Below are 26941 nucleotides of genomic sequence, written 5' to 3' on the forward strand. Positions count from 1 at the left end.
CCTGTTTGTAAGGAATCCAACATTGTAAGACATATTGCATGTTTTTCTCTTGACGATTGTTGACCTTGAAGCGTCATGAACTAACTTGAGCTGTTGGATTCTGTGGAGAAACGTTCAAAAGGGTCTGTGAAAAAGGCACTGTGGTGAGTCGCATTATGCACCCGAGCGTAAGGAGCAAGATATCTGCCACCAGCCCAGCTTGGCCTGGATTGCCTCTGTTTTAGTTCCCCTGGTTAGTGCTTTTCTCCCTAACCACTCTTGTGACTGTGATAATGTGAGTAAGGGCGGAGTTGCTAATGATCTATGTGTGAGGTAAGCTGGTTTGAGGGAGGAAATCTATGGACCTAGTCATTTTCCTTGGTGGTAAGCTTTCAGGGGTGCAGAGATGGATCTTCCTGGGGCCTTTTCTGGTCCCAGGAAGATATCGCATAGATGGGACCTCCCAAGACACACATTGAATCTTTAGGCCTGTTTTTCCTATTATGAGGTACGAACGAGTTTCTTCACTGATGGGGATGATGCTTATCTGAGAAGAAATTGTGAAAGGTGGTGTAGTGTAGAGGTGTGGCTTAAGCTTTTAAGTTTTCCTCCAGGTTTTTCCCCTAAGCTTCCTACTTCGGACGGCCTACTTACATGATACTAGTAGGTGATGTCCGGCTAACAACTTCCTAAATATACCTGCAAGCCAGATCAGTGTCTCTTTTCTCTGTATTCCCATGGAAATCAAGAGTCCCGCCGAATTTTCCATCGAAACAGTTGATTTGTGTTGTCTCTAGGAATTCTAAAGGGCGTACCGTTGCTTCCTAACCGGTGTCATTTGGGAGATCCGCCTCTGTACGTTCAAATGATTAATTTTGAGACTTTGCTCATGTGTGCAGTAAACCCTTGAATTCCCTAAGACCTTCCTTTCCTCCATCTCCTACCCCATTAAGCCCGCTTCAGTTCATCTCCTGAATTTCTTTGGAATCTGTCAGCCAGCTCTTCCTCAACTTCCTAATACTGAACTTGCCTGTCTGTTGCGATTAGGTCCTAACTGGTGTCCATATATCTTGTTTCCTTCCAATCCACTCTTCACACAAGAAACCTTCAAAGCAAGTTGGAACGTTGCTCATAAACATCGCTCACAAGCATTGTTTTGAGAATAGAAAACACACTGTTGGCCTTTAAGACTCTGCGTGGTCTAGAATCCTCTCTGCTTCTCTAGCCCCATCTTGTGCCACTTTTGCCCTCACTTTCTATGCTTCAGATACACTGAATTAACCTTAGTTCTCACTCATCTGACAGAAGTCAGTTCAGATACTATTTTTCACTGTGATTCCTAGCATTAAGGAATTTGATTATCAGGTTTTGTATGAGGACTATTTCATCAGGGGTACAGAAGTTCTGGCCATCTCTGGTTTTGGATATCCCTTATTTGTTGAGACCTTTGCGTTGTTTGGTTGCCTTTTGTCTGTTTTCCAGATGGGAAAACAGGAACAAGGGAAGTATAGGTTATTACTAGGTGGGGTTGAACAAGTGGAGCAGCAAACTGCAAAGCAGAAAGAAGAGGGACGTACTATAGAGGGATATGACTTCCATTCTCAAGGCGCCTGCATCCTGTGCAGGGAGACAGCCTAACATAAAATGTGCCTAACAACAAATATATTGACTTCTTACTAAAAATCTCCAGTTCATAGAACCGAGGGGTTTGTACCTTCTCCTTTAAAAGTGATAGTCCTGGGACTTCCCCGGTGGTCCCGTGGTGAAGACTCTGCGCTTCCAACGCAGCAGGCGTGGGTTCAATCCCTGGTTGGGGAGCTAAGATCCCACATGCTGCGCAGCCAAAGAAATTTTTTTCGAACGTTATACTCCTGTATTGTTGGCTTTAGTGGTTTAGATTTTGTTGTACTGTTAAGAAGATTTCAGTTTATTTACCGGGAACAAACAACACATAATGTAAAAATAGTTTCCCAGAAACGATTTCCATCATTCTCTTCCTCCCTTTCTCCCGCAGACTGGTGTTTCACCTTGACAAGTTCTCTGTCATTCCATAGGAAAGCTGTCTGGCTTGGAGGTTGCAATCTCAGGGAATTTTTCATCAGCGGGGAAGTCTCCATCACTACAGAGGAATCAAGGGAGAAGTCAGTCCCTGGTAAGTGAGATGCTCCCCCTAAACACCAACACAGCAGTCGTGTACCTTTCAAGGGGTTCAGGGGCAAGATGGGCAAGGCATTTCTACTAACTCTTCTTAAGGATCACGGACAGTGCCCTATGCTACGAGGTAAGCGGTGACTGCTGTAGTTCTTACTGGTGATCCTTTCCTGTCACTGATTCTCGGCTTTCTTTGTATTTCATAGGACTGTTGTCAGTCCAATACAAAATGAGTCTTATTTTTAAAAACCTGAAATGTTTTACAGAGCCTAGCATTCTCATATAGGGTCCTTTCCATTCTCCCCACTTTCCCGAGAGGCCAAGAACACGTCACACCATGAACTAGGAGAGGGGGTAGAGCCCTTTGTGATGAAATACATCAACAAAGACAGAGCCTTAGCCTGCTTGCTCTCTGGACAGGATCTCGGACCACAAGGTCTTCAATCCTGGTATAAATGAAGGAAGTGAGGACAGTTCAACTGGCACTCTCATAACAAGAGTTCGGAAACACCTTCCGAAGAGACTATAGCAGTAGATGAGGGAAGGGAGTGCTACAGTGTGGCAGTACAGGGGGAACGATCGGCTACAGCAGTGAAAAGTGTGGTACCGATTGGTGTGCTCTCGGGGTTCTTGTACATGTAGCATAGATGACCTCTACGGTGGCCCTCCCACCTTCCCACCTGCATTAGGTGTTCTTTTTTTTTGTAATTTATGTTTATGTATTTATTTACTGTTTGAACTTATTTATTCTACGTATTTATGTTTTTGGCTGCACTGGGTCTCTCATTGCTGTGCACGGGCTTTCTCTAGTTGGCGGCTAGCGGGGGCTACTCTCGGTTGCGGTGTGCGGGCATCTCATCGCGGTGGCTTCTCTTGTTGCGGAGCATGGGCTGTAGGCACGTGGGCTTCGGTAGTTGAGGCTCACGGGCTCTAGAATGCAGGCTCCGTCGTCGTGGCACATGCGCTTAGTTGCTGCACGGCATGTGGGATCTTCGCAGACCAGGGCTCGAACCCGTGTCCCCTGCATTGGCAGGCGCCACCAGGGAAGCCCTAGGTGTTCTCATATAGAGTCTAAAAACAGAGAGCACTGAGAGAAGGTAGTGGTTATTAAAGGCTCAGGATCTAAATTCTACCTGTCTCTACACCCCTTCCCAGCTGTCGATTTGACCCCATTTTTGAATGCTGACCTCATTGTTCAACTTTTCTCTGCCGTCTGTATACTCACCTTGAAAACTTGTTTCTGTGATGCGTTGAGCAGACACAGGGTGGCAGACTGCAGAGGTGGAAGCTGGTGGTCGGATATTTGTGGGCTGAATCTCCTTCAGTCCCATTCCCATTTCTGGTTGCCCAGAGGCCCTACTTCCTGTGTGTGACGCCGAGCCGTAGGATTGCGGGCAGGAGCCAAGTTCTCCATACAGTAAAGACCCCAGTGTGCCTTGGTTACAGTAATATACCTGGCTTCCTTCCTGGCAGGGAAGTGACAGGCGGCTATGCCCCTGCTTTGTTCGTGGGCCTCCTGATCCAGCAGTTCCCTTGGCTCTGCCCCTGTCGTCAGCTGCCCCTAGGATAACTCTGAGCCCTAGCCACTTCTCTGGTAGATTTCCCTATTCCCCCACTACAGTCACACCTGAATAAGGCAACTCAGACCTTTCAGAGATGTGTCCTGAACCTCTTGTTTTCTGAAATACCTATCTGGTGGTTGTGAGACTTAAGGCCAGCGTCCCCGAGAGACTTTTTCTATTTCTCCTAGTAAACCTAGACTCATCTTCTGTCACCTTCAACTCTACTCCAATTGTGTTCTTTCAACCCAGACCTCTGACCCTGCTTTTTACTTCTGCCATTTCATCCTCGCTCCTGCTTCCTTTCCTAAATCCATACGTCTCTTTTGGCCTTCCTAGCCCTGGGCCAAGTTCCTTCCTCTTTGCTCAGTTTTTACCCCTTTCCTTCATTCTCCCATCCAACTTTCAGTCCTTCCTTTCTCACGCCCCAGTTAGCAGCATCTGAAAATTCGAAAGGTTTGTTACTCGTCTATTAATTGTATTCCATTTACTTATTCAGTTCTATACCTGTCTTACCTGTGTATGGAAGAACAGCTGGTAGCCAAGGTGGCACCAAGAATCCTAGCAGCTCTCACTTGACGTATCCGTAGTAGTCGGCAATTTCCATTTCGTTTTCCCTCTCGGTGAAAAATTGCAGCTTGCCCGAAGAGGTGTATCTGGCAGCATTCTCCCGTTGTTGTTGAGCCCGCCTCTTCATGGCCTCTCGCTCTGGCCTCTGCTCTTGTTCGATGGGCTTTGACATGACTGGCTCAGGCACGTTGGGTTCCCTCCATGGAACTCGTTGCTTGCTGAAGTCTTGGAGTAGAAAGTGGGTTTGGAGCTTGGGTGGGGACTGGCGCTTATTCACAGCAGGGGGAACAGGCTCCCGCTGGAGAGGAGCGCCAGATGAAGTTTTGGAGGGTGCAGGCCTAGGAGCAGCAGACTGAGGGACACGAGGCTGGGTATGGTTGGGCCAAGCCGGTTGGGTTGGGTTGGTCACAGTTGGCTGAGCTGGTTTGGCGGGGCCTGGCAAAGAGGCAGGAGCTGGCTGGGATGAATTGGCTGCAGCAGGTTGAGCTGAGTCAGTAGAACCAGGCTGGGCACGGTAAGCCCCAGCAGGCCGATGTGAGGCCAGAGACTGTGGCCTCCGAGGAGCGGGTCGAGCTTGAGGCTTGTCCCAGGCAGAAAAAGGCAGAGGTATCAACTTGACCTTCCCAGGAGGAGGCCGCTCATACTGGGCTGGAGACGGACACTCTGTTTCAGCACTGCTGTCTGGTTTCTGGGCTTGGACTTGCGTTTTCTCAGGACCCTTCCCCTCACGTGGGGTATGCCGCCATGGCTGGATAGCTGGGGGTGGCTGGGGGTCTTTGGGGTTGCTTGACTTTCCCAAGAGCCGACAGGAAGAGCGCCCAGTTTTCGTCTCATTCTTCTTCCCCAGCGCATGAAGAACCTTCACAGACTCCAGCATGCGCACGCCAAGGGAGGTTCGAGGCTTTTGAAAGCTCTGTTGGAGAAGCTCAGTTTGGTGTTCCTTTCGCTTCGTGTGGGGGATTGCTGGCTTCTCTTCTGCCTTGACTTTGTTCCCTGACTGCTTGTTCTCCTCAGCCTTGTTTCTCCCTCTGGTCCTTTTGGTCTTTTCCTGCCCGTGGCTCTTAGTTTTGCTGATCTTTCTGGATGCAGCTTTCTGAGGTTTGCCTTGAGAGTGCTTGGCCGTGTTCACAGGAGCCCTGTCACTGACTGCAGCGTGGCATATAACCACTTCTCCCCCTAACAGGCACTCTGGATTCTTTGGCTGGATTTTGGCCTTGGGAGCGCCACTGATAGGCTCAGAGGCTTTCTGTTTGTTCTTCCTGGGTTGATCAGAGGGAACCTTTATGACACTTGGCTTTTCCTGCACCTGATTCACCTTAATGGCTCTGGTGTCTTTAGCTTTGATCACGTTGGGACCTTGGGATTGATCAAGATCTTTCAAAGGATTAAAGAGCTGGGGAAGGTGAATATCCTCCGCCAGTGTAGTAATGTCTGCAAGACCACTGCTAGGTTCAATCCCATTTTCAAGTGTCCCTAGGTCCTGACGACTCCGGCTGTTCTCTCCCAGATCAGCATTTTCAGAACCAGGCTGCTCCTCTTGGCTGAGGGGATCGGTGCAGGCCAGCGGCTGGTGAATATCAGGGATTCCTAAAGGGAGTAGTGGAGGATCTTGGTTCTCTGTTGGGATCTGGTAGGCATCCAGAGGCTTTGAAAGCTTGGTTTTGATATCATCCACGTGCTTACTCTCTATTTGTCCCTGGCTTGGAGCTGGAGGCAGGGCCAGGAGACGCCTGGCACTCTGGACTGGAGCTGTCACTGAAATGTCCCCAAGTTCAGATGGTGGGTTACTCTCAAGTATGTGGCTGTTTCTGCTACTGCAGGACTTGGGGAGTTCTTGACTTTGTGTCACACAAAACGTCTGGCTTGGAGGTTGCAATCCCAGGGAATTTTTCATCACCAGGGGGGAGGTCTCCATCCCTACAAAGGGATCAAGGGAGAAGTCAGTCCCTGGTAAGTGAGATGCTCCCCCTAAACACCAACACAGCAGTCGTGTACCTTTCAAGGGGTTCAGGGGCAAGATGGGCAAGGCATTTCTACTAACTCTTCTTAAGGATCATGGACAGTGCCCTATGCTACGAGGTAAGCGGTGACTGTTGTAATTCTTACTGGTGAGCCTTTCCTGTCGCTGATTCTCGGCTCGCTTTGTATTTCATAGGACTGTTATAAGTCCAATACAAAATGAGTCTTATTTTTAAAAACCTGAAATGTTTTACAAAGCCTAGCATTCTCATATAGGGTCCTTTCCATTCTCCCCACTTTCCCGAGAGGCCAAGAACACGTCACACCATGAACTAGGAGAGGGGGTAGAGCCCTTGCTGATGAAATACATCAACAAAGACAGAGTCTTAGCCTGCTTGCTCTCTGGACAGGATCTCGGACCACAAGGTCTTCAATCCTGGTATAAATGAAGGAAGTGAGGACAGTTCAACTGGCACTCTCATAACAAGAGTTCTGAAACACCTTCCGAAGAGACTATAGCAGTAGATGAGGGAAGGGAGTGCTACAGTGTGGCAGTACAGGGGGAACGATCGGCTACAGCAGTGAAAAGTGTGGTACCGATTGGTGTGCTCTCGGGGTTGTTGTACATGTAGCATAGATGACCTCTACAGTGGCCCTCCCACCTTCCCACCTGCATTAGGTGTTCTTTTTTTTGTAATTTATGTTTATGTATTTATTTACTGTTTGAACTTATTTATTCTACGTATTTATTTTTTTGGCTGCACTGGGTCTCTCATTGCTGTGCACGGGCTTTCTCTAGTTGGCGGCTAGCGGGGGCTACTCTTGGTTGCGGTGTGCGGGCTTCTCATCGCGGTGGCTTCTCTTTGTTGCGGAGCATGGGCTGTAGGCACGTGGGCTTCGGTAGTTGAGGCTCACGGGCTCTAGAATGCAGGCTCCGTCGTTGTGGCACATGCGCTTAGTTGCTGCACGGCATGTGGGATCTTCGCAGACCAGGGCTCGAACCCGTGTCCCCCGCATTGCATTGGCAGGCGGATTCTTAACCACGGCGCCACCAGGGAAGCCCTAGGTGTTCTCATAGAGAGTCTAAAAACAGAGGGCACTGAGCGAAGGTAGTGGTTATTAAAGGCTCAGGATCTAAATTCTACCTGCCTCTACACCCCTTCCCAGCTGTCGATTTGACCCCATTTTTGAGTGCCGACCTCATTCTTCAACTTTCTCTGGCGTTTGTTATACTCACCTTGAAAACTTGTTTCTGTGATGCGTTGAGCAGACACAGGGTGGCAGACTGCAGAGGTGGAAGCTGGTGGTCGGATATTTGTGGGCTGAATCTCCTTCAGTCCCATTCCCATTTCTGGTTGCCCAGAGGCCCGACTTCCTGTGTATGACGCCGAGCCGTAGGATTGCGGGCAGGAGCCAAGTTCTCCATACAGTAAAGACCCCAGTGTGCCTTGGTGATAGTAATATACCTGGCTTCCTTCCTGGCAGGGAAGTGGCAGGCGGCTCTGCCCCTGATTTGGAATCTGAGATGGTGTTCCCTGAGCAAGGCTGGCAGAAAGCGATGGATGTAGAGGGACCATGTTCTTGGCGTCTGAAGTTTTATCATACTGGGCTGCCAGAAACATGGAGGAGGCAGCTGTGTGGCGGTCAGTGAGTGCCAGAGTAAAGTCTCCGAGTGAAGAAGAATTCTTTTCAGTGCTTGCTGTGATGTCCCACTCAAGAACACCTGGATAGGAAGCAGCTGAAGTGGAGATCTGGCTGTGGTCAGTAACTCCAGATAACATAGTCGTGCTAGAATGTTGGTAAAGGTAGGCACTACCCATGAGTGTCTGGAAAGGGGTACCAGTAGCCGATGCCGAACTGACGGCAGGGGCAGAGACTCTGGAGAAGTTGCAGACACTTCGTGTTAGGGAAGTTGCATTGCTCACCACAGGAGGAGAATGCTGCAGAGAATTTAGAGTTCCAAGTAGAGATGGATGTTGGAAATTTTCTGTAAGAACAAGAGGGTCATGAAAAACTCAGGGAGGTTGAGAAATTCTCACTACGTTTGAGGAACGGCATCATCTGAAGGTTCTTGCTATCAGGACACCTCTACTATCACTACTTCCTGAGAAACCCAAAATCAGACAGTTAATGATGGCTGTAAGGACTGAGCAGTTTTCCACTCTTCTCTATTAACTGCCTGTGCTCCCATCTTGGGCACAGACGGGCAGAAGAGCCAAGTGGTGTGGTTCAGAGATTGTTCTCTAGGCTGGAAGCAACCTTCTCCCTGCCCTGTCTTTCCCTTCAGCCTGCACTCGTATTGACTTCTATGCTATTTCCTAGACTGGAAGCATTTTAGAACTAGGAGGCCCTTAGAGAACTTCGATGTTCTCAGTCTCATTTCGTGAGTAAGGAAACTGAGGCTCAGAGAGGTCGGGTTGACTTGTTCAAGTTCTCTCATTATGTTAGTATCATTACCAGGTTTCAGAACCTAAGTATCCTGACTTCCTTGCCAGGACTCCACTCTGAGCATGATACTGCCAGAAAGCAGGAGAAATAGAACTTATAATATAGGCATTTTTTTTGTCCATTAGAAAACAGTACGGCTATTACCATTGTCGTCTTCAGTGTCTCCCTTTGCTTGTGCAGTTCCCACGCTATTACCTAGAGGTGACGTACAGCTCAGTCCAACTGGTGAATTGAAAGAGTCATTTTTGCCCTCTTCAAGCCCGGTTTCTCATCCTACCTCAAAATGATTACCCGAAAGTGGATTTCTTAAGTGCTTTTGGAAAGGGAAAAGTTATCTGATTACTTCAGATTCCTCACCTATAAAGTGGTTATAACACCACCACCAATAATAATAGCAGTAATAATTAATAGATGAATAAGCTGATCTATTGCGTATGATTTATATGGAGGAAGATACAATAAGTTCTAGAAAGACAAAGAAAAATCATGACAAGCATATTACGTTAACGAAAAAGAAATCCATAGATATTAATGAAAACTGGGGTATGTGGCAAGTATCGAAGCCTAATGAATTTACTAACAAATGGCATTCTGTACCATCCATGCAATATTATGAAAGTGAATTTTGCCCACTCTATTTTAGTGAATACTATTAACCAGAAGACACGATGGAGGTGATAGAGGTGAATGAATTCCTAGCCAATGCATACAGACAGAGAAGGTATGTCAGTAAAAAATGCATAACAAGCAACAGAATGCAATAAATGTGCATGTATAGGTAGCCACAACACATATAGACAAGTATTTCAATGAAAACCGGTACGAAGCAGACAGCAAAATAATAAGTGTAAAAGAGTTTCATTATTGTGCTCCTTCATATTTTTACCCAGCAAGTAAGAGGTATTAAGCCTAGGAGAAATATATATTTCAATGAATATAGCTTATATAATAAGCAGAAAGGAAGCTTAAAATGTATCAGGAAGGTTTTTGGATTTATCCTAGAACTTAGATTAGAATCATCTTCAGCATCCAAGAAGATGGCATCCCAAAACCTCAAAAAACCATCATGCCTAGAATCCAATTAAAAAAGATTTTCAAATGTAAGAAAATCCACAGGACTCCACAATATGGTTTTCGATAAACGTGGATGTTTGTTTGTTTTGTTTCTTTGGCCGCGCCGCGTGGCCCTGGCCGTGAAAGCACCGAGTCCTAAGCACTGGACCGCCAGGGAATTCCCTAAGTGGGGGGGGGAATTAGAGATGTGGGGCTTGACTTTTTCTTCTTCTTCTTCGGTAGCTAAGCTCTACAAGCGAACGATGGCTGTTGATCAATGTGCTCTCTGTGTTAGGAAGGAAATAACTGTAAAAATGAAAAGCAGCCTTGCCTTAGAACCTACATATCACACCAAGGAAAATAGTCCTTCTGATTCAATTTAGAAGATATCACTTAAAATGTTGAATTGGTGAAATGTCTACCTAGTTTAAAAATTAGAAAGAATAAAACACTGAAAAGCAGCCCCCTAGATAACCACTGTGGTTGCTTGTTTATAGGAGGCATCATTTCTAAAACGTATTTCTAAAATGTTTATATTCAAAACTGTCAAGTGGCCAACTGTATTCAGAGAGGCAATAAAAGAAAGAAAACGGAGTATGACTTTTCTGATAAGCTGCCTTTCCCGGTGATCCCCTGTTCTGGCCTTACTTTCCTTCTTAAGTCTGTTAATGTAAGGGTTTGCTACCATCAACTTGGTTTTGCCCTGCTCTGAGCAGGTTTCCCTCTGTGCTGTTTCTGCTTTAATTGAAAATCTTTGGTTCCCATCAGCATTCCATTGCAAACTCCGTTTTTCTTGAGAGCTCCTCTATGCTTTCCCTCTTCATTCTTACATTTTCTCCCATCTCTTGGTGCCTGTTGGCCTGTGCTAATGAAAACCATCCTAAACTTCCTTACGCTCGACTCTGTGCCTCCCTGTAGAGCCCAGTACTCTCCATCCTCTCTCCCTATTCTCTCTTTTCAACTAGTCGAAATCCTAGTGGAGGGAGACCATTAGAGATGAAACATCTTGGTATATATTGCTAGTTTTCTATGTCCCCTGGCTTTTCTATGTTTCTGTTGAAACACTCTTGAGAAGTGTCTGATTTCGTTTTCTACATGGGTACCCTTTAAGGCTCAATACTGGAAAAGAAGGGGATCAGAGTGATCAACCCAACGTGGTATCCTAACGTAACAGTTAAGGAAAGCAACAGGCTTTGTGAGACAGCCAGTGATTTGTCCAAAGTCACACAGATAGTAAACGTCAAAGTCAAAAGTGAAATTAGGTCTCCAGACTTGTAGTTCAATACTTTCCCTCATTATTCCATGCTATTTTGAATCTCCTACTCAATTTAGGGGCAAAAGAAATCGAACGCAAAACTTTCCAAAGTTTCTTTTCTTACCTGACATGGTCAGAGAAGAGGAAGCATCCACTGCAGGTACAAGGGATGAGGAGACAACACTAGAGGATGTCTGAGTGGCTGCAGCTGAACGGCGCACGTGTCCAGTACAGAGGTCACTGGTTACTGGTCCAAACAGCTCCACGGAAACCCCAAGGCTCTACCAAGTGGTAGTAGGTTTGGGAGGAGAGTGATGTCACAAAGCAGGCAGTTGAAAGGTATGAGAGAGCCAATAGGGAGGTCCGATCCCCAACAGGAAGGCGGGCTTGGGTGAAGAGAGTGTAGGAGAGCTAAAACAACACCTGAGTTTCTGAGCTTTGGGGAGGAGGAAATCCTAGAAGACAGATTTACCTCCCCCAGGCTCTTCCATTAGGGAAATCATTGCAACATTTCTTACAGACGTTCATTAATACACTGAACTAAGAGTTACTTATATTCTACAGAGTATTCTATTTTATGTATCATATACTTAGAGCTATATAGATCTTCTTTAATTAATAATCCTTAGGAAGGAAAGAGCCATCTAGTTTGAACTATTACAGTTGTTCTGAAATCAGATGTGTCTAATGAGTGAACTGATAGCAGCTTTTAAGGAGCCAAAGTAGGGATTAAGAAGCTCTCTTTGTAACTTGGTTCAAGAGTAGGGTGAAGTTTCTTGAGTGTACCTTGTGGAGAATGTTGTGGTCCAAGGCTCTTCTCTTTTAGTTTCTTCTCCTTGACTCCTACCTTCCTTGGGCTGGGCTAGGCTGGGGGCCAGGTTGGACTTGCGACTTAACATTTCTCTTCCGCTTTCTCTTTTTTTTTTTTCTTCCATTATGGGCATTGCTTCGAGGACAAGCCTTGATCTTGCATTGGACGTTACTTCCTGTCAACTTCCAGCAGCAGGAGTCTTCTTTTCAGTGCTTGATGCTTCACGAAATAGACTCTGCCCGTTGGCAGCAAATACCAGAGAGCTAGGAGACAGAGCTGGTTGCAGACCTTTCTTCTTCCAGCCTTTGGTTGCAATTGTTTGGCCCATAATTTGCTAGCTCTAGTTCCTTGGGCCACACAGGTATCCTGCCATCTCCAGCTCTTGTTATATGTGAGAGACATTCTGAACACTGTCCCTTTTTCTTTGCACAGAAGTATATACAGTGTGGCAGTTACTGTAATCTCCTCCGCCTTGCAAACAGCCACTCTAGAATCTTGGACCTCTAGGACTCTCTGTCTTGCATGCTTGGGGGCAAGGCCAAGCAAAATGAAGAGGAGAATAATTAGAGAAAGAGGAGGACGTTGGTGGAGAATTGGGAGCAGGTAAGGTGAAAGGGCACAGGAGAAAAGAGATGCATGTAGACTTTTTGGTTTCTGTGGGAAACAGGTTGACACACTTGGGCCTCATTTGGTATTAACAGAACAGAGAGTTAAAGATCTAAGTAGCTAGATAGTGTGCAGCAACTGCCATGAAGTCTGTACACTGAAGAGAACAGTCTCACATCTAGTTTTCATTTTGTTTTATGTCATAGTACCTTATTTATAGCATTCACTGGTGTGTTTGTAGAATACAGATGTTTTCAAATGCTCTGGTTTTGTCTACATGGTTATCTCCTTGTCCTGTTTGTAAGGAATCCAACATTGTAAGACATATTGCATGTTTTTCTCTTGACGATTGTTGACCTTGAAGCGTCATGAACTAACTTGAGCTGTTGGATTCTGTGGAGAAACGTTCAAAAGGGTCTGTGAAAAAGGCACTGTGGTGAGTCGCATTATGCACCCGAGCGTAAGGAGCAAGATATCTGCCACCAGCCCAGCTTGGCCTGGATTGCCTCTGTTTTAGTTCCCCTGGTTAGTGCTTTTCTCCCTAACCACTCTTGTGACTGTGATAATGTGAGTAAGGGCGGAGTTGCTAATGATCTATGTGTGAGGTAAGCTGGTTTGAGGGAGGAAATCTATGGACCTAGTCATTTTCCTTGGTGGTAAGCTTTCAGGGGTGCAGAGATGGATCTTCCTGGGGCCTTTTCTGGTCCCAGGAAGATATCGCATAGATGGGACCTCCCAAGACACACATTGAATCTTTAGGCCTGTTTTTCCTATTATGAGGTACGAACGAGTTTCTTCACTGATGGGGATGATGCTTATCTGAGAAGAAATTGTGAAAGGTGGTGTAGTGTAGAGGTGTGGCTTAAGCTTTTAAGTTTTCCTCCAGGTTTTTCCCCTAAGCTTCCTACTTCGGACGGCCTACTTACATGATACTAGTAGGTGATGTCCGGCTAACAACTTCCTAAATATACCTGCAAGCCAGATCAGTGTCTCTTTTCTCTGTATTCCCATGGAAATCAAGAGTCCCGCCGAATTTTCCATCGAAACAGTTGATTTGTGTTGTCTCTAGGAATTCTAAAGGGCGTACCGTTGCTTCCTAACCGGTGTCATTTGGGAGATCCGCCTCTGTACGTTCAAATGATTAATTTTGAGACTTTGCTCATGTGTGCAGTAAACCCTTGAATTCCCTAAGACCTTCCTTTCCTCCATCTCCTACCCCATTAAGCCCGCTTCAGTTCATCTCCTGAATTTCTTTGGAATCTGTCAGCCAGCTCTTCCTCAACTTCCTAATACTGAACTTGCCTGTCTGTTGCGATTAGGTCCTAACTGGTGTCCATATATCTTGTTTCCTTCCAATCCACTCTTCACACAAGAAACCTTCAAAGCAAGTTGGAACGTTGCTCATAAACATCGCTCACAAGCATTGTTTTGAGAATAGAAAACACACTGTTGGCCTTTAAGACTCTGCGTGGTCTAGAATCCTCTCTGCTTCTCTAGCCCCATCTTGTGCCACTTTTGCCCTCACTTTCTATGCTTCAGATACACTGAATTAACCTTAGTTCTCACTCATCTGACAGAAGTCAGTTCAGATACTATTTTTCACTGTGATTCCTAGCATTAAGGAATTTGATTATCAGGTTTTGTATGAGGACTATTTCATCAGGGGTACAGAAGTTCTGGCCATCTCTGGTTTTGGATATCCCTTATTTGTTGAGACCTTTGCGTTGTTTGGTTGCCTTTTGTCTGTTTTCCAGATGGGAAAACAGGAACAAGGGAAGTATAGGTTATTACTAGGTGGGGTTGAACAAGTGGAGCAGCAAACTGCAAAGCAGAAAGAAGAGGGACGTACTATAGAGGGATATGACTTCCATTCTCAAGGCGCCTGCATCCTGTGCAGGGAGACAGCCTAACATAAAATGTGCCTAACAACAAATATATTGACTTCTTACTAAAAATCTCCAGTTCATAGAACCGAGGGGTTTGTACCTTCTCCTTTAAAAGTGATAGTCCTGGGACTTCCCCGGTGGTCCCGTGGTGAAGACTCTGCGCTTCCAACGCAGCAGGCGTGGGTTCAATCCCTGGTTGGGGAGCTAAGATCCCACATGCTGCGCAGCCAAAGAAATTTTTTTCGAACGTTATACTCCTGTATTGTTGGCTTTAGTGGTTTAGATTTTGTTGTACTGTTAAGAAGATTTCAGTTTATTTACCGGGAACAAACAACACATAATGTAAAAATAGTTTCCCAGAAACGATTTCCATCATTCTCTTCCTCCCTTTCTCCCGCAGACTGGTGTTTCACCTTGACAAGTTCTCTGTCATTCCATAGGAAAGCTGTCTGGCTTGGAGGTTGCAATCCCAGGGAATTTTTCATCAGCGGGGAAGTCTCCATCACTACAGAGGAATCAAGGGAGAAGTCAGTCCCTGGTAAGTGAGATGCTCCCCCTAAACACCAACACAGCAGTCGTGTACCTTTCAAGGGGTTCAGGGGCAAGATGGGCAAGGCATTTCTACTAACTCTTCTTAAGGATCACGGACAGTGCCCTATGCTACGAGGTAAGCGGTGACTGCTGTAGTTCTTACTGGTGATCCTTTCCTGTCACTGATTCTCGGCTTTCTTTGTATTTCATAGGACTGTTGTCAGTCCAATACAAAATGAGTCTTATTTTTAAAAACCTGAAATGTTTTACAGAGCCTAGCATTCTCATATAGGGTCCTTTCCATTCTCCCCACTTTCCCGAGAGGCCAAGAACACTTCACACCATGAACTAGGAGAGGGGGTAGAGCCCTTTGTGATGAAATACATCAACAAAGACAGAGCCTTAGCCTGCTTGCTCTCTGGACAGGATCTCGGACCACAAGGTCTTCAATCCTGGTATAAATGAAGGAAGTGAGGACAGTTCAACTGGCACTCTCATAACAAGAGTTCGGAAACACCTTCCGAAGAGACTATAGCAGTAGATGAGGGAAGGGAGTGCTACAGTGTGGCAGTACAGGGGGAACGATCGGCTACAGCAGTGAAAAGTGTGGTACCGATTGGTGTGCTCTCGGGGTTCTTGTACATGTAGCATAGATGACCTCTACGGTGGCCCTCCCACCTTCCCACCTGCATTAGGTGTTCTTTTTTTTTGTAATTTATGTTTATGTATTTATTTACTGTTTGAACTTATTTATTCTACGTATTTATGTTTTTGGCTGCACTGGGTCTCTCATTGCTGTGCACGGGCTTTCTCTAGTTGGCGGCTAGCGGGGGCTACTCTCGGTTGCGGTGTGCGGGCATCTCATCGCGGTGGCTTCTCTTGTTGCGGAGCATGGGCTGTAGGCACGTGGGCTTCGGTAGTTGAGGCTCACGGGCTCTAGAATGCAGGCTCCGTCGTCGTGGCACATGCGCTTAGTTGCTGCACGGCATGTGGGATCTTCGCAGACCAGGGCTCGAACCCGTGTCCCCTGCATTGGCAGGCGCCACCAGGGAAGCCCTAGGTGTTCTCATATAGAGTCTAAAAACAGAGAGCACTGAGAGAAGGTAGTGGTTATTAAAGGCTCAGGATCTAAATTCTACCTGTCTCTACACCCCTTCCCAGCTGTCGATTTGACCCCATTTTTGAATGCTGACCTCATTGTTCAACTTTTCTCTGCCGTCTGTATACTCACCTTGAAAACTTGTTTCTGTGATGCGTTGAGCAGACACAGGGTGGCAGACTGCAGAGGTGGAAGCTGGTGGTCGGATATTTGTGGGCTGAATCTCCTTCAGTCCCATTCCCATTTCTGGTTGCCCAGAGGCCCTACTTCCTGTGTGTGACGCCGAGCCGTAGGATTGCGGGCAGGAGCCAAGTTCTCCATACAGTAAAGACCCCAGTGTGCCTTGGTTACAGTAATATACCTGGCTTCCTTCCTGGCAGGGAAGTGACAGGCGGCTATGCCCCTGCTTTGTTCGTGGGCCTCCTGATCCAGCAGTTCCCTTGGCTCTGCCCCTGTCGTCAGCTGCCCCTAGGATAACTCTGAGCCCTAGCCACTTCTCTGGTAGATTTCCCTATTCCCCCACTACAGTCACACCTGAATAAGGCAACTCAGACCTTTCAGAGATGTGTCCTGAACCTCTTGTTTTCTGAAATACCTATCTGGTGGTTGTGAGACTTAAGGCCAGCGTCCCCGAGAGACTTTTTCTATTTCTCCTAGTAAACCTAGACTCATCTTCTGTCACCTTCAACTCTACTCCAATTGTGTTCTTTCAACCCAGACCTCTGACCCTGCTTTTTACTTCTGCCATTTCATCCTCGCTCCTGCTTCCTTTCCTAAATCCATACGTCTCTTTTGGCCTTCCTAGCCCTGGGCCAAGTTCCTTCCTCTTTGCTCAGTTTTTACCCCTTTCCTTCATTCTCCCATCCAACTTTCAGTCCTTCCTTTCTCACGCCCCAGTTAGCAGCATCTGAAAATTCGAAAGGTTTGTTACTCGTCTATTAATTGTATTCCATTTACTTATTCAGTTCTATACCTGTCTTACCTGTGTATGGAAGAACAGCTGGTAGCCAAGGTGGCACCAAGAATCCTAGCAGCTCTCACTTGACGTATCCGTAGTAGTCGGCAATTTCCATTTCGTTTTCCCTCTCGGTGAAAAATTGCAGCTTGCCCGAAGAGGTGTATCTGGCAGCATTCTCCCGTTGTTGTTGAGCCCGCCTCTTCATGGCCTCTCGCTCTGGCCTCTGCTCTTGTTCGATGGGCTTTGACATGACTGGCTCAGGCACGTTGGGTTCCCTCCATGGAACTCGTTGCTTGCTGAAGTCTTGGAGTAGAAAGTGGGTTTGGAGCTTGGGTGGGGACTGGCGCTTATTCACAGCAGGGGGAACAGGCTCCCGCTGGAGAGGAGCGCCAGATGAAGTTTTGGAGGGTGCAGGCCTAGGAGCAGCAGACTGAGGGACACGAGGCTGGGTATGGTTGGGCCAAGCCGGTTGGGTTGGGTTGGTCACAGTTGGCTGAGCTGGTTTGGCGGGGCCTGGCAAAGAGGCAGGAGCTGGCTGGGATGAATTGGCTGCAGCAGGTTGAGCTGAGTCAGTAGAACCAGGCTGGGCACGGTAAGCCCCAGCAGGCCGATGTGAGGCCAGAGACTGTGGCCTCCGAGGAGCGGGTCGAGCTTGAGGCTTGTCCCAGGCAGAAAAAGGCAGAGGTATCAACTTGACCTTCCCAGGAGGAGGCCGCTCATACTGGGCTGGAGACGGACACTCTGTTTCAGCACTGCTGTCTGGTTTCTGGGCTTGGACTTGCGTTTTCTCAGGACCCTTCCCCTCACGTGGGGTATGCCGCCATGGCTGGATAGCTGGGGGTGGCTGGGGGTCTTTGGGGTTGCTTGACTTTCCCAAGAGCCGACAGGAAGAGCGCCCAGTTTTCGTCTCATTCTTCTTCCCCAGCGCATGAAGAACCTTCACAGACTCCAGCATGCGCACGCCAAGGGAGGTTCGAGGCTTTTGAAAGCTCTGTTGGAGAAGCTCAGTTTGGTGTTCCTTTCGCTTCGTGTGGGGGATTGCTGGCTTCTCTTCTGCCTTGACTTTGTTCCCTGACTGCTTGTTCTCCTCAGCCTTGTTTCTCCCTCTGGTCCTTTTGGTCTTTTCCTGCCCGTGGCTCTTAGTTTTGCTGATCTTTCTGGATGCAGCTTTCTGAGGTTTGCCTTGAGAGTGCTTGGCCGTGTTCACAGGAGCCCTGTCACTGACTGCAGCGTGGCATATAACCACTTCTCCCCCTAACAGGCACTCTGGATTCTTTGGCTGGATTTTGGCCTTGGGAGCGCCACTGATAGGCTCAGAGGCTTTCTGTTTGTTCTTCCTGGGTTGATCAGAGGGAACCTTTATGACACTTGGCTTTTCCTGCACCTGATTCACCTTAATGGCTCTGGTGTCTTTAGCTTTGATCACGTTGGGACCTTGGGATTGATCAAGATCTTTCAAAGGATTAAAGAGCTGGGGAAGGTGAATATCCTCCGCCAGTGTAGTAATGTCTGCAAGACCACTGCTAGGTTCAATCCCATTTTCAAGTGTCCCTAGGTCCTGACGACTCCGGCTGTTCTCTCCCAGATCAGCATTTTCAGAACCAGGCTGCTCCTCTTGGCTGAGGGGATTGGTGCAGGCCAGCGGCTGGTGAATATCAGGGATTCCTAAAGGGAGTAGTGGAGGATCTTGGTTCTCTGTTGGGATCTGGTAGGCATCCAGAGGCTTTGAAAGCTTGGTTTTGATATCATCCACGTGCTTACTCTCTATTTGTCCCTGGCTTGGAGCTGGAGGCAGGGCCAGGAGACGCCTGGCACTCTGGACTGGAGCTGTCACTGAAATGTCCCCAAGTTCAGATGGTGGGTTACTCTCAAGTATGTGGCTGTTTCTGCTACTGCAGGACTTGGGGAGTTCTTGACTTTGTGTCACACAAAACGTCTGGCTTGGAGGTTGCAATCCCAGGGAATTTTTCATCACCAGGGGGGAGGTCTCCATCCCTACAAAGGGATCAAGGGAGAAGTCAGTCCCTGGTAAGTGAGATGCTCCCCCTAAACACCAACACAGCAGTCGTGTACCTTTCAAGGGGTTCAGGGGCAAGATGGGCAAGGCATTTCTACTAACTCTTCTTAAGGATCATGGACAGTGCCCTATGCTACGAGGTAAGCGGTGACTGTTGTAATTCTTACTGGTGAGCCTTTCCTGTCGCTGATTCTCGGCTCGCTTTGTATTTCATAGGACTGTTATAAGTCCAATACAAAATGAGTCTTATTTTTAAAAACCTGAAATGTTTTACAAAGCCTAGCATTCTCATATAGGGTCCTTTCCATTCTCCCCACTTTCCCGAGAGGCCAAGAACACGTCACACCATGAACTAGGAGAGGGGGTAGAGCCCTTGCTGATGAAATACATCAACAAAGACAGAGTCTTAGCCTGCTTGCTCTCTGGACAGGATCTCGGACCACAAGGTCTTCAATCCTGGTATAAATGAAGGAAGTGAGGACAGTTCAACTGGCACTCTCATAACAAGAGTTCTGAAACACCTTCCGAAGAGACTATAGCAGTAGATGAGGGAAGGGAGTGCTACAGTGTGGCAGTACAGGGGGAACGATCGGCTACAGCAGTGAAAAGTGTGGTACCGATTGGTGTGCTCTCGGGGTTCTTGTACATGTAGCATAGATGACCTCTACAGTGGCCCTCCCACCTTCCCACCTGCATTAGGTGTTCTTTTTTTTGTAATTTATGTTTATGTATTTATTTACTGTTTGAACTTATTTATTCTACGTATTTATTTTTTTGGCTGCACTGGGTCTCTCATTGCTGTGCACGGGCTTTCTCTAGTTGGCGGCTAGCGGGGGCTACTCTTGGTTGCGGTGTGCGGGCTTCTCATCGCGGTGGCTTCTCTTTGTTGCGGAGCATGGGCTGTAGGCACGTGGGCTTCGGTAGTTGAGGCTCACGGGCTCTAGAATGCAGGCTCCGTCGTTGTGGCACATGCGCTTAGTTGCTGCACGGCATGTGGGATCTTCGCAGACCAGGGCTCGAACCCGTGTCCCCCGCATTGCATTGGCAGGCGGATTCTTAACCACGGCGCCACCAGGGAAGCCCTAGGTGTTCTCATAGAGAGTCTAAAAACAGAGGGCACTGAGCGAAGGTAGTGGTTATTAAAGGCTCAGGATCTAAATTCTACCTGCCTCTACACCCCTTCCCAGCTGTCGATTTGACCCCATTTTTGAGTGCCGACCTCATTCTTCAACTTTCTCTGGCGTTTGTTATACTCACCTTGAAAACTTGTTTCTGTGATGCGTTGAGCAGACACAGGGTGGCAGACTGCAGAGGTGGAAGCTGGTGGTCGGATATTTGTGGGCTGAATCTCCTTCAGTCCCATTCCCATTTCTGGTTGCCCAGAGGCCCGACTTCCTGTGTATGACGCCGAGCCGTAGGATTGCGGGCAGGAGCCAAGTTCTCCATACAGTAAAGACCCCAGTGTGCCTTGGTGATAGTAATATACCTGGCTTCCTTCCTGGCAGGGAAGTGGCAGGCGGCTCTGCCCCTGATTTGGAATCTGAGATGGTGTTCCCTGAGCAAGGCTGGCAGAAAGCGATGGATGTAGAGGGACCATGTTCTTGGCGTCTGAAGTTTTATCATACTGGGCTGCCAGAAACATGGAGGAGGCAGCTGTGTGGCGGTCAGTGAGTGCCAGAGTAAAGTCTCCGAGTGAAGAAGAATTCTTTTCAGTGCTTGCTGTGATGTCCCACTCAAGAACACCTGGATAGGAAGCAGCTGAAGTGGAGATCTGGCTGTGGTCAGTAACTCCAGATAACATAGTCGTGCTAGAATGTTGGTAAAGGTAGGCACTACCCATGAGTGTCTGGAAAGGGGTACCAGTAGCCGATGCCGAACTGACGGCAGGGGCAGAGACTCTGGAGAAGTTGCAGACACTTCGTGTTAGGGAAGTTGCATTGCTCACCACAGGAGGAGAATGCTGCAGAGAATTTAGAGTTCCAAGTAGAGATGGATGTTGGAAATTTTCTGTAAGAACAAGAGGGTCATGAAAAACTCAGGGAGGTTGAGAAATTCTCACTACGTTTGAGGAACGGCATCATCTGAAGGTTCTTGCTATCAGGACACCTCTACTATCACTACTTCCTGAGAAACCCAAAATCAGACAGTTAATGATGGCTGTAAGGACTGAGCAGTTTTCCACTCTTCTCTATTAACTGCCTGTGCTCCCATCTTGGGCACAGACGGGCAGAAGAGCCAAGTGGTGTGGTTCAGAGATTGTTCTCTAGGCTGGAAGCAACCTTCTCCCTGCCCTGTCTTTCCCTTCAGCCTGCACTCGTATTGACTTCTATGCTATTTCCTAGACTGGAAGCATTTTAGAACTAGGAGGCCCTTAGAGAACTTCGATGTTCTCAGTCTCATTTCGTGAGTAAGGAAACTGAGGCTCAGAGAGGTCGGGTTGACTTGTTCAAGTTCTCTCATTATGTTAGTATCATTACCAGGTTTCAGAACCTAAGTATCCTGACTTCCTTGCCAGGACTCCACTCTGAGCATGATACTGCCAGAAAGCAGGAGAAATAGAACTTATAATATAGGCATTTTTTTTGTCCATTAGAAAACAGTACGGCTATTACCATTGTCGTCTTCAGTGTCTCCCTTTGCTTGTGCAGTTCCCACGCTATTACCTAGAGGTGACGTACAGCTCAGTCCAACTGGTGAATTGAAAGAGTCATTTTTGCCCTCTTCAAGCCCGGTTTCTCATCCTACCTCAAAATGATTACCCGAAAGTGGATTTCTTAAGTGCTTTTGGAAAGGGAAAAGTTATCTGATTACTTCAGATTCCTCACCTATAAAGTGGTTATAACACCACCACCAATAATAATAGCAGTAATAATTAATAGATGAATAAGCTGATCTATTGCGTATGATTTATATGGAGGAAGATACAATAAGTTCTAGAAAGACAAAGAAAAATCATGACAAGCATATTACGTTAACGAAAAAGAAATCCATAGATATTAATGAAAACTGGGGTATGTGGCAAGTATCGAAGCCTAATGAATTTACTAACAAATGGCATTCTGTACCATCCATGCAATATTATGAAAGTGAATTTTGCCCACTCTATTTTAGTGAATACTATTAACCAGAAGACACGATGGAGGTGATAGAGGTGAATGAATTCCTAGCCAATGCATACAGACAGAGAAGGTATGTCAGTAAAAAATGCATAACAAGCAACAGAATGCAATAAATGTGCATGTATAGGTAGCCACAACACATATAGACAAGTATTTCAATGAAAACCGGTACGAAGCAGACAGCAAAATAATAAGTGTAAAAGAGTTTCATTATTGTGCTCCTTCATATTTTTACCCAGCAAGTAAGAGGTATTAAGCCTAGGAGAAATATATATTTCAATGAATATAGCTTATATAATAAGCAGAAAGGAAGCTTAAAATGTATCAGGAAGGTTTTTGGATTTATCCTAGAACTTAGATTAGAATCATCTTCAGCATCCAAGAAGATGGCATCCCAAAACCTCAAAAAACCATCATGCCTAGAATCCAATTAAAAAAGATTTTCAAATGTAAGAAAATCCACAGGACTCCACAATATGGTTTTCGATAAACGTGGATGTTTGTTTGTTTTGTTTCTTTGGCCGCGCCGCGTGGCCCTGGCCGTGAAAGCACCGAGTCCTAAGCACTGGACCGCCAGGGAATTCCCTAAGTGGGGGGGGGAATTAGAGATGTGGGGCTTGACTTTTTCTTCTTCTTCTTCGGTAGCTAAGCTCTACAAGCGAACGATGGCTGTTGATCAATGTGCTCTCTGTGTTAGGAAGGAAATAACTGTAAAAATGAAAAGCAGCCTTGCCTTAGAACCTACATATCACACCAAGGAAAATAGTCCTTCTGATTCAATTTAGAAGATATCACTTAAAATGTTGAATTGGTGAAATGTCTACCTAGTTTAAAAATTAGAAAGAATAAAACACTGAAAAGCAGCCCCCTAGATAACCACTGTGGTTGCTTGTTTATAGGAGGCATCATTTCTAAAACGTATTTCTAAAATGTTTATATTCAAAACTGTCAAGTGGCCAACTGTATTCAGAGAGGCAATAAAAGAAAGAAAACGGAGTATGACTTTTCTGATAAGCTGCCTTTCCCGGTGATCCCCTGTTCTGGCCTTACTTTCCTTCTTAGTCTGTTAATGTAAGGGTTTGCTACCATCAACTTGGTTTTGCCCTGCTCTGAGCAGGTTTCCCTCTGTGCTGTTTCTGCTTTAATTGAAAATCTTTGGTTCCCATCAGCATTCCATTGCAAACTCCGTTTTTCTTGAGAGCTCCTCTATGCTTTCCCTCTTCATTCTTACATTTTCTCCCATCTCTTGGTGCCTGTTGGCCTGTGCTAATGAAAACCGTCCTAAACTTCCTTACGCTCGACTCTGTGCCTCCCTGTAGAGCCCAGTACTCTCCATCCTCTCTCCCTATTCTCTCTTTTCAACTAGTCGAAATCCTAGTGGAGGGAGACCATTAGAGATGAAACATCTTGGTATATATTGCTAGTTTTCTATGTCCCCTGGCTTTTCTGTGTTTCTGTTGAAACACTCTTGAGAAGTGTCTGATTTCGTTTTCTACATGGGTACCCTTTAAGGCTCAATACTGGAAAAGAAGGGGATCAGAGTGATCAACCCAATGTGGTATCCTAACGTAACAGTTAAGGAAAGCAACAGGCTTTGTGAGACAGCCAGTGATTTGTCCAAAGTCACACAGATAGTAAACGTCAAAGTCAAAAGTGAAATTAGGTCTCCAGACTTGTAGTTCAATACTTTCCCTCATTATTCCATGCTATTTTGAATCTCCTACTCAATTTAGGGGCAAAAGAAATCGAACGCAAAACTTTCCAAAGTTTCTTTTCTTACCTGACATGGTCAGAGAAGAGGAAGCATCCACTGCAGGTACAAGGGATGAGGAGACAACACTAGAGGATGTCTGAGTGGCTGCAGCTGAACGGCGCACGTGTCCAGTACAGAGGTCACTGGTTACTGGTCCAAACAGCTCCACGGAAACCCCAAGGCTCTACCAAGTGGTAGTAGGTTTGGGAGGAGAGTGATGTCACAAAGCAGGCAGTTGAAAGGTATGAGAGAGCCAATAGGGAGGTCCGATCCCCAACAGGAAGGCGGGCTTGGGTGAAGAGAGTGTAGGAGAGCTAAAACAACACCTGAGTTTCTGAGCTTTGGGGAGGAGGAAATCCTAGAAGACAGATTTACCTCCCCCAGGCTCTTCCATTAGGGAAATCATTGCCACATTTCTTACAGACGTTCATTAATACACTGAACTAAGAGTTACTTATATTCTACAGAGTATTCTATTTTATGTATCATATACTTAGAGCTATATAGATCTTCTTTAATTAATAATCCTTAGGAAGGAAAGAGCCATCTAGTTTGAACTATTACAGTTGTTCTGAAATCAGATGTGTCTAATGAGTGAACTGATAGCAGCTTTTAAGGAGCCAAAGTAGGGATTAAGAAGCTCTCTTTGTAACTTGGTTCAAGAGTAGGGTGAAGTTTCTTGAGTGTACCTTGTGGAGAATGTTGTGGTCCAAGGCTCTTCTCTTTTAGTTTCTTCTCCTTGACTCCTACCTTCCTTGGGCTGGGCTAGGCTGGGGGCCAGGTTGGACTTGCGACTTAACGTTTCTCTTCCGCTTTCTCTTTTTTTTTTTTCTTCCATTATGGGCATTGCTTCGAGGACAAGCCTTGATCTTGCATTGGACGTTACTTCCTGTCAACTTCCAGCAGCAGGAGTCTTCTTTTCAGTGCTTGATGCTTCACGAAATAGACTCTGCCCGTTGGCAGCAAATACCAGAGAGCTAGGAGACAGAGCTGGTTGCAGACCTTTCCTCTTCCAGCCTTTGGTTGCAATTGTTTGGCCCATAATTTGCTAGCTCTAGTTCCTTGGGCCACACAGGTATCCTGCCATCTCCAGCTCTTGTTATATGTGAGAGACATTCTGAACACTGTCCCTTTTTCTTTGCACAGAAGTATATACAGTGTGGCAGTTACTGTAATCTCCTCCGCCTTGCAAACAGCCACTCTAGAATCTTGGACCTCTAGGACTCTCTGTCTTGCATGCTTGGGGGCAAGGCCAAGCAAAATGAAGAGGAGAATAATTAGAGAAAGAGGAGGACGTTGGTGGAGAATTGGGAGCAGGTAAGGTGAAAGGGCACAGGAGAAAAGAGATGCATGTAGACTTTTTGGTTTCTGTGGGAAACAGGTTGACACACTTGGGCCTCATTTGGTATTAACAGAACAGAGAGTTAAAGATCTAAGTAGCTAGATAGTGTGCAGCAACTGCCATGAAGTCTGTACACTGAAGAGAACAGTCTCACATCTAGTTTTCATTTTGTTTTATGTCATAGTACCTTATTTATAGCATTCACTGGTGTGTTTGTAGAATACAGATGTTTTCAAATGCTCTGGTTTTGTCTACATGGTTATCTCCTTGTCCTGTTTGTAAGGAATCCAACATTGTAAGACATATTGCATGTTTTTCTCTTGACGATTGTTGACCTTGAAGCGTCATGAACTAACTTGAGCTGTTGGATTCTGTGGAGAAACGTTCAAAAGGGTCTGTGACAAAGGCACTGTGGTGAGTCGCATTATGCACCCGAGCGTAAGGAGCAAGATATCTGCCACCAGCCCAGCTTGGCCTGGATTGCCTCTGTTTTAGTTCCCCTGGTTAGTGCTTTTCTCCCTAACCACTCTTGTGACTGTGATAATGTGAGTAAGGGCGGAGTTGCTAATGATCTATGTGTGAGGTAAGCTGGTTTGAGGGAGGAAATCTATGGACCTAGTCATTTTCCTTGGTGGTAAGCTTTCAGGGGTGCAGAGATGGATCTTCCTGGGGCCTTTTCTGGTCCCAGGAAGATATCGCATAGATGGGACCTCCCAAGACACACATTGAATCTTTAGGCCTGTTTTTCCTATTATGAGGTACGAACGAGTTTCTTCACTGATGGGGATGATGCTTATCTGAGAAGAAATTGTGAAAGGTGGTGTAGTGTAGAGGTGTGGCTTAAGCTTTTAAGTTTTCCTCCAGGTTTTTCCCCTAAGCTTCCTACTTCGGACGGCCTACTTACATGATACTAGTAGGTGATGTCCGGCTAACAACTTCCTAAATATACCTGCAAGCCAGATCAGTGTCTCTTTTCTCTGTATTCCCATGGAAATCAAGAGTCCCGCCGAATTTTCCATCGAAACAGTTGATTTGTGTTGTCTCTAGGAATTCTAAAGGGCGTACCGTTGCTTCCTAACCGGTGTCATTTGGGAGATCCGCCTCTGTACGTTCAAATGATTAATTTTGAGACTTTGCTCATGTGTGCAGTAAACCCTTGAATTCCCTAAGACCTTCCTTTCCTCCATCTCCTACCCCATTAAGCCCGCTTCAGTTCATCTCCTGAATTTCTTTGGAATCTGTCAGCCAGCTCTTCCTCAACTTCCTAATACTGAACTTGCCTGTCTGTTGCGATTAGGTCCTAACTGGTGTCCATATATCTTGTTTCCTTCCAATCCACTCTTCACACAAGAAACCTTCAAAGCAAGTTGGAACGTTGCTCATAAACATCGCTCACAAGCATTGTTTTGAGAATAGAAAACACACTGTTGGCCTTTAAGACTCTGCGTGGTCTAGAATCCTCTCTGCTTCTCTAGCCCCATCTTGTGCCACTTTTGCCCTCACTTTCTATGCTTCAGATACACTGAATTAACCTTAGTTCTCACTCATCTGACAGAAGTCAGTTCAGATACTATTTTTCACTGTGATTCCTAGCATTAAGGAATTTGATTATCAGGTTTTGTATGAGGACTATTTCATCAGGGGTACAGAAGTTCTGGCCATCTCTGGTTTTGGATATCCCTTATTTGTTGAGACCTTTGCGTTGTTTGGTTGCCTTTTGTCTGTTTTCCAGATGGGAAAACAGGAACAAGGGAAGTATAGGTTATTACTAGGTGGGGTTGAACAAGTGGAGCAGCAAACTGCAAAGCAGAAAGAAGAGGGACGTACTATAGAGGGATATGACTT

General features: G+C 46.3%; 1 protein-coding gene across 1 annotated transcript in view; it reads left to right on the forward strand.

Annotated features, from left to right (window-relative positions):
* Window positions 1–1993: 1993 nt before the first annotated feature.
* Window positions 1994–26941, forward strand: part of LOC309622232 (uncharacterized protein) — a gene marked incomplete at its 5' end in the record, with an annotated part of 63477 nt that continues 38529 nt past the window's right edge. The window contains 2 exons of the mRNA XM_082409363.1: window positions 1994–2131; window positions 14678–14815. Of these exons, the coding sequence (XP_082265489.1) occupies window positions 1994–2131; window positions 14678–14815 (276 nt within the window). The remainder of the gene's footprint in view (window positions 2132–14677; window positions 14816–26941) is intronic.

Source organism: Balaenoptera borealis (assembly GCF_965194805.1).
Source record: "Balaenoptera borealis genome assembly, contig: HAP1_SCAFFOLD_1867, whole genome shotgun sequence".
NCBI lineage: Eukaryota > Metazoa > Chordata > Mammalia > Artiodactyla > Balaenopteridae > Balaenoptera > Balaenoptera borealis.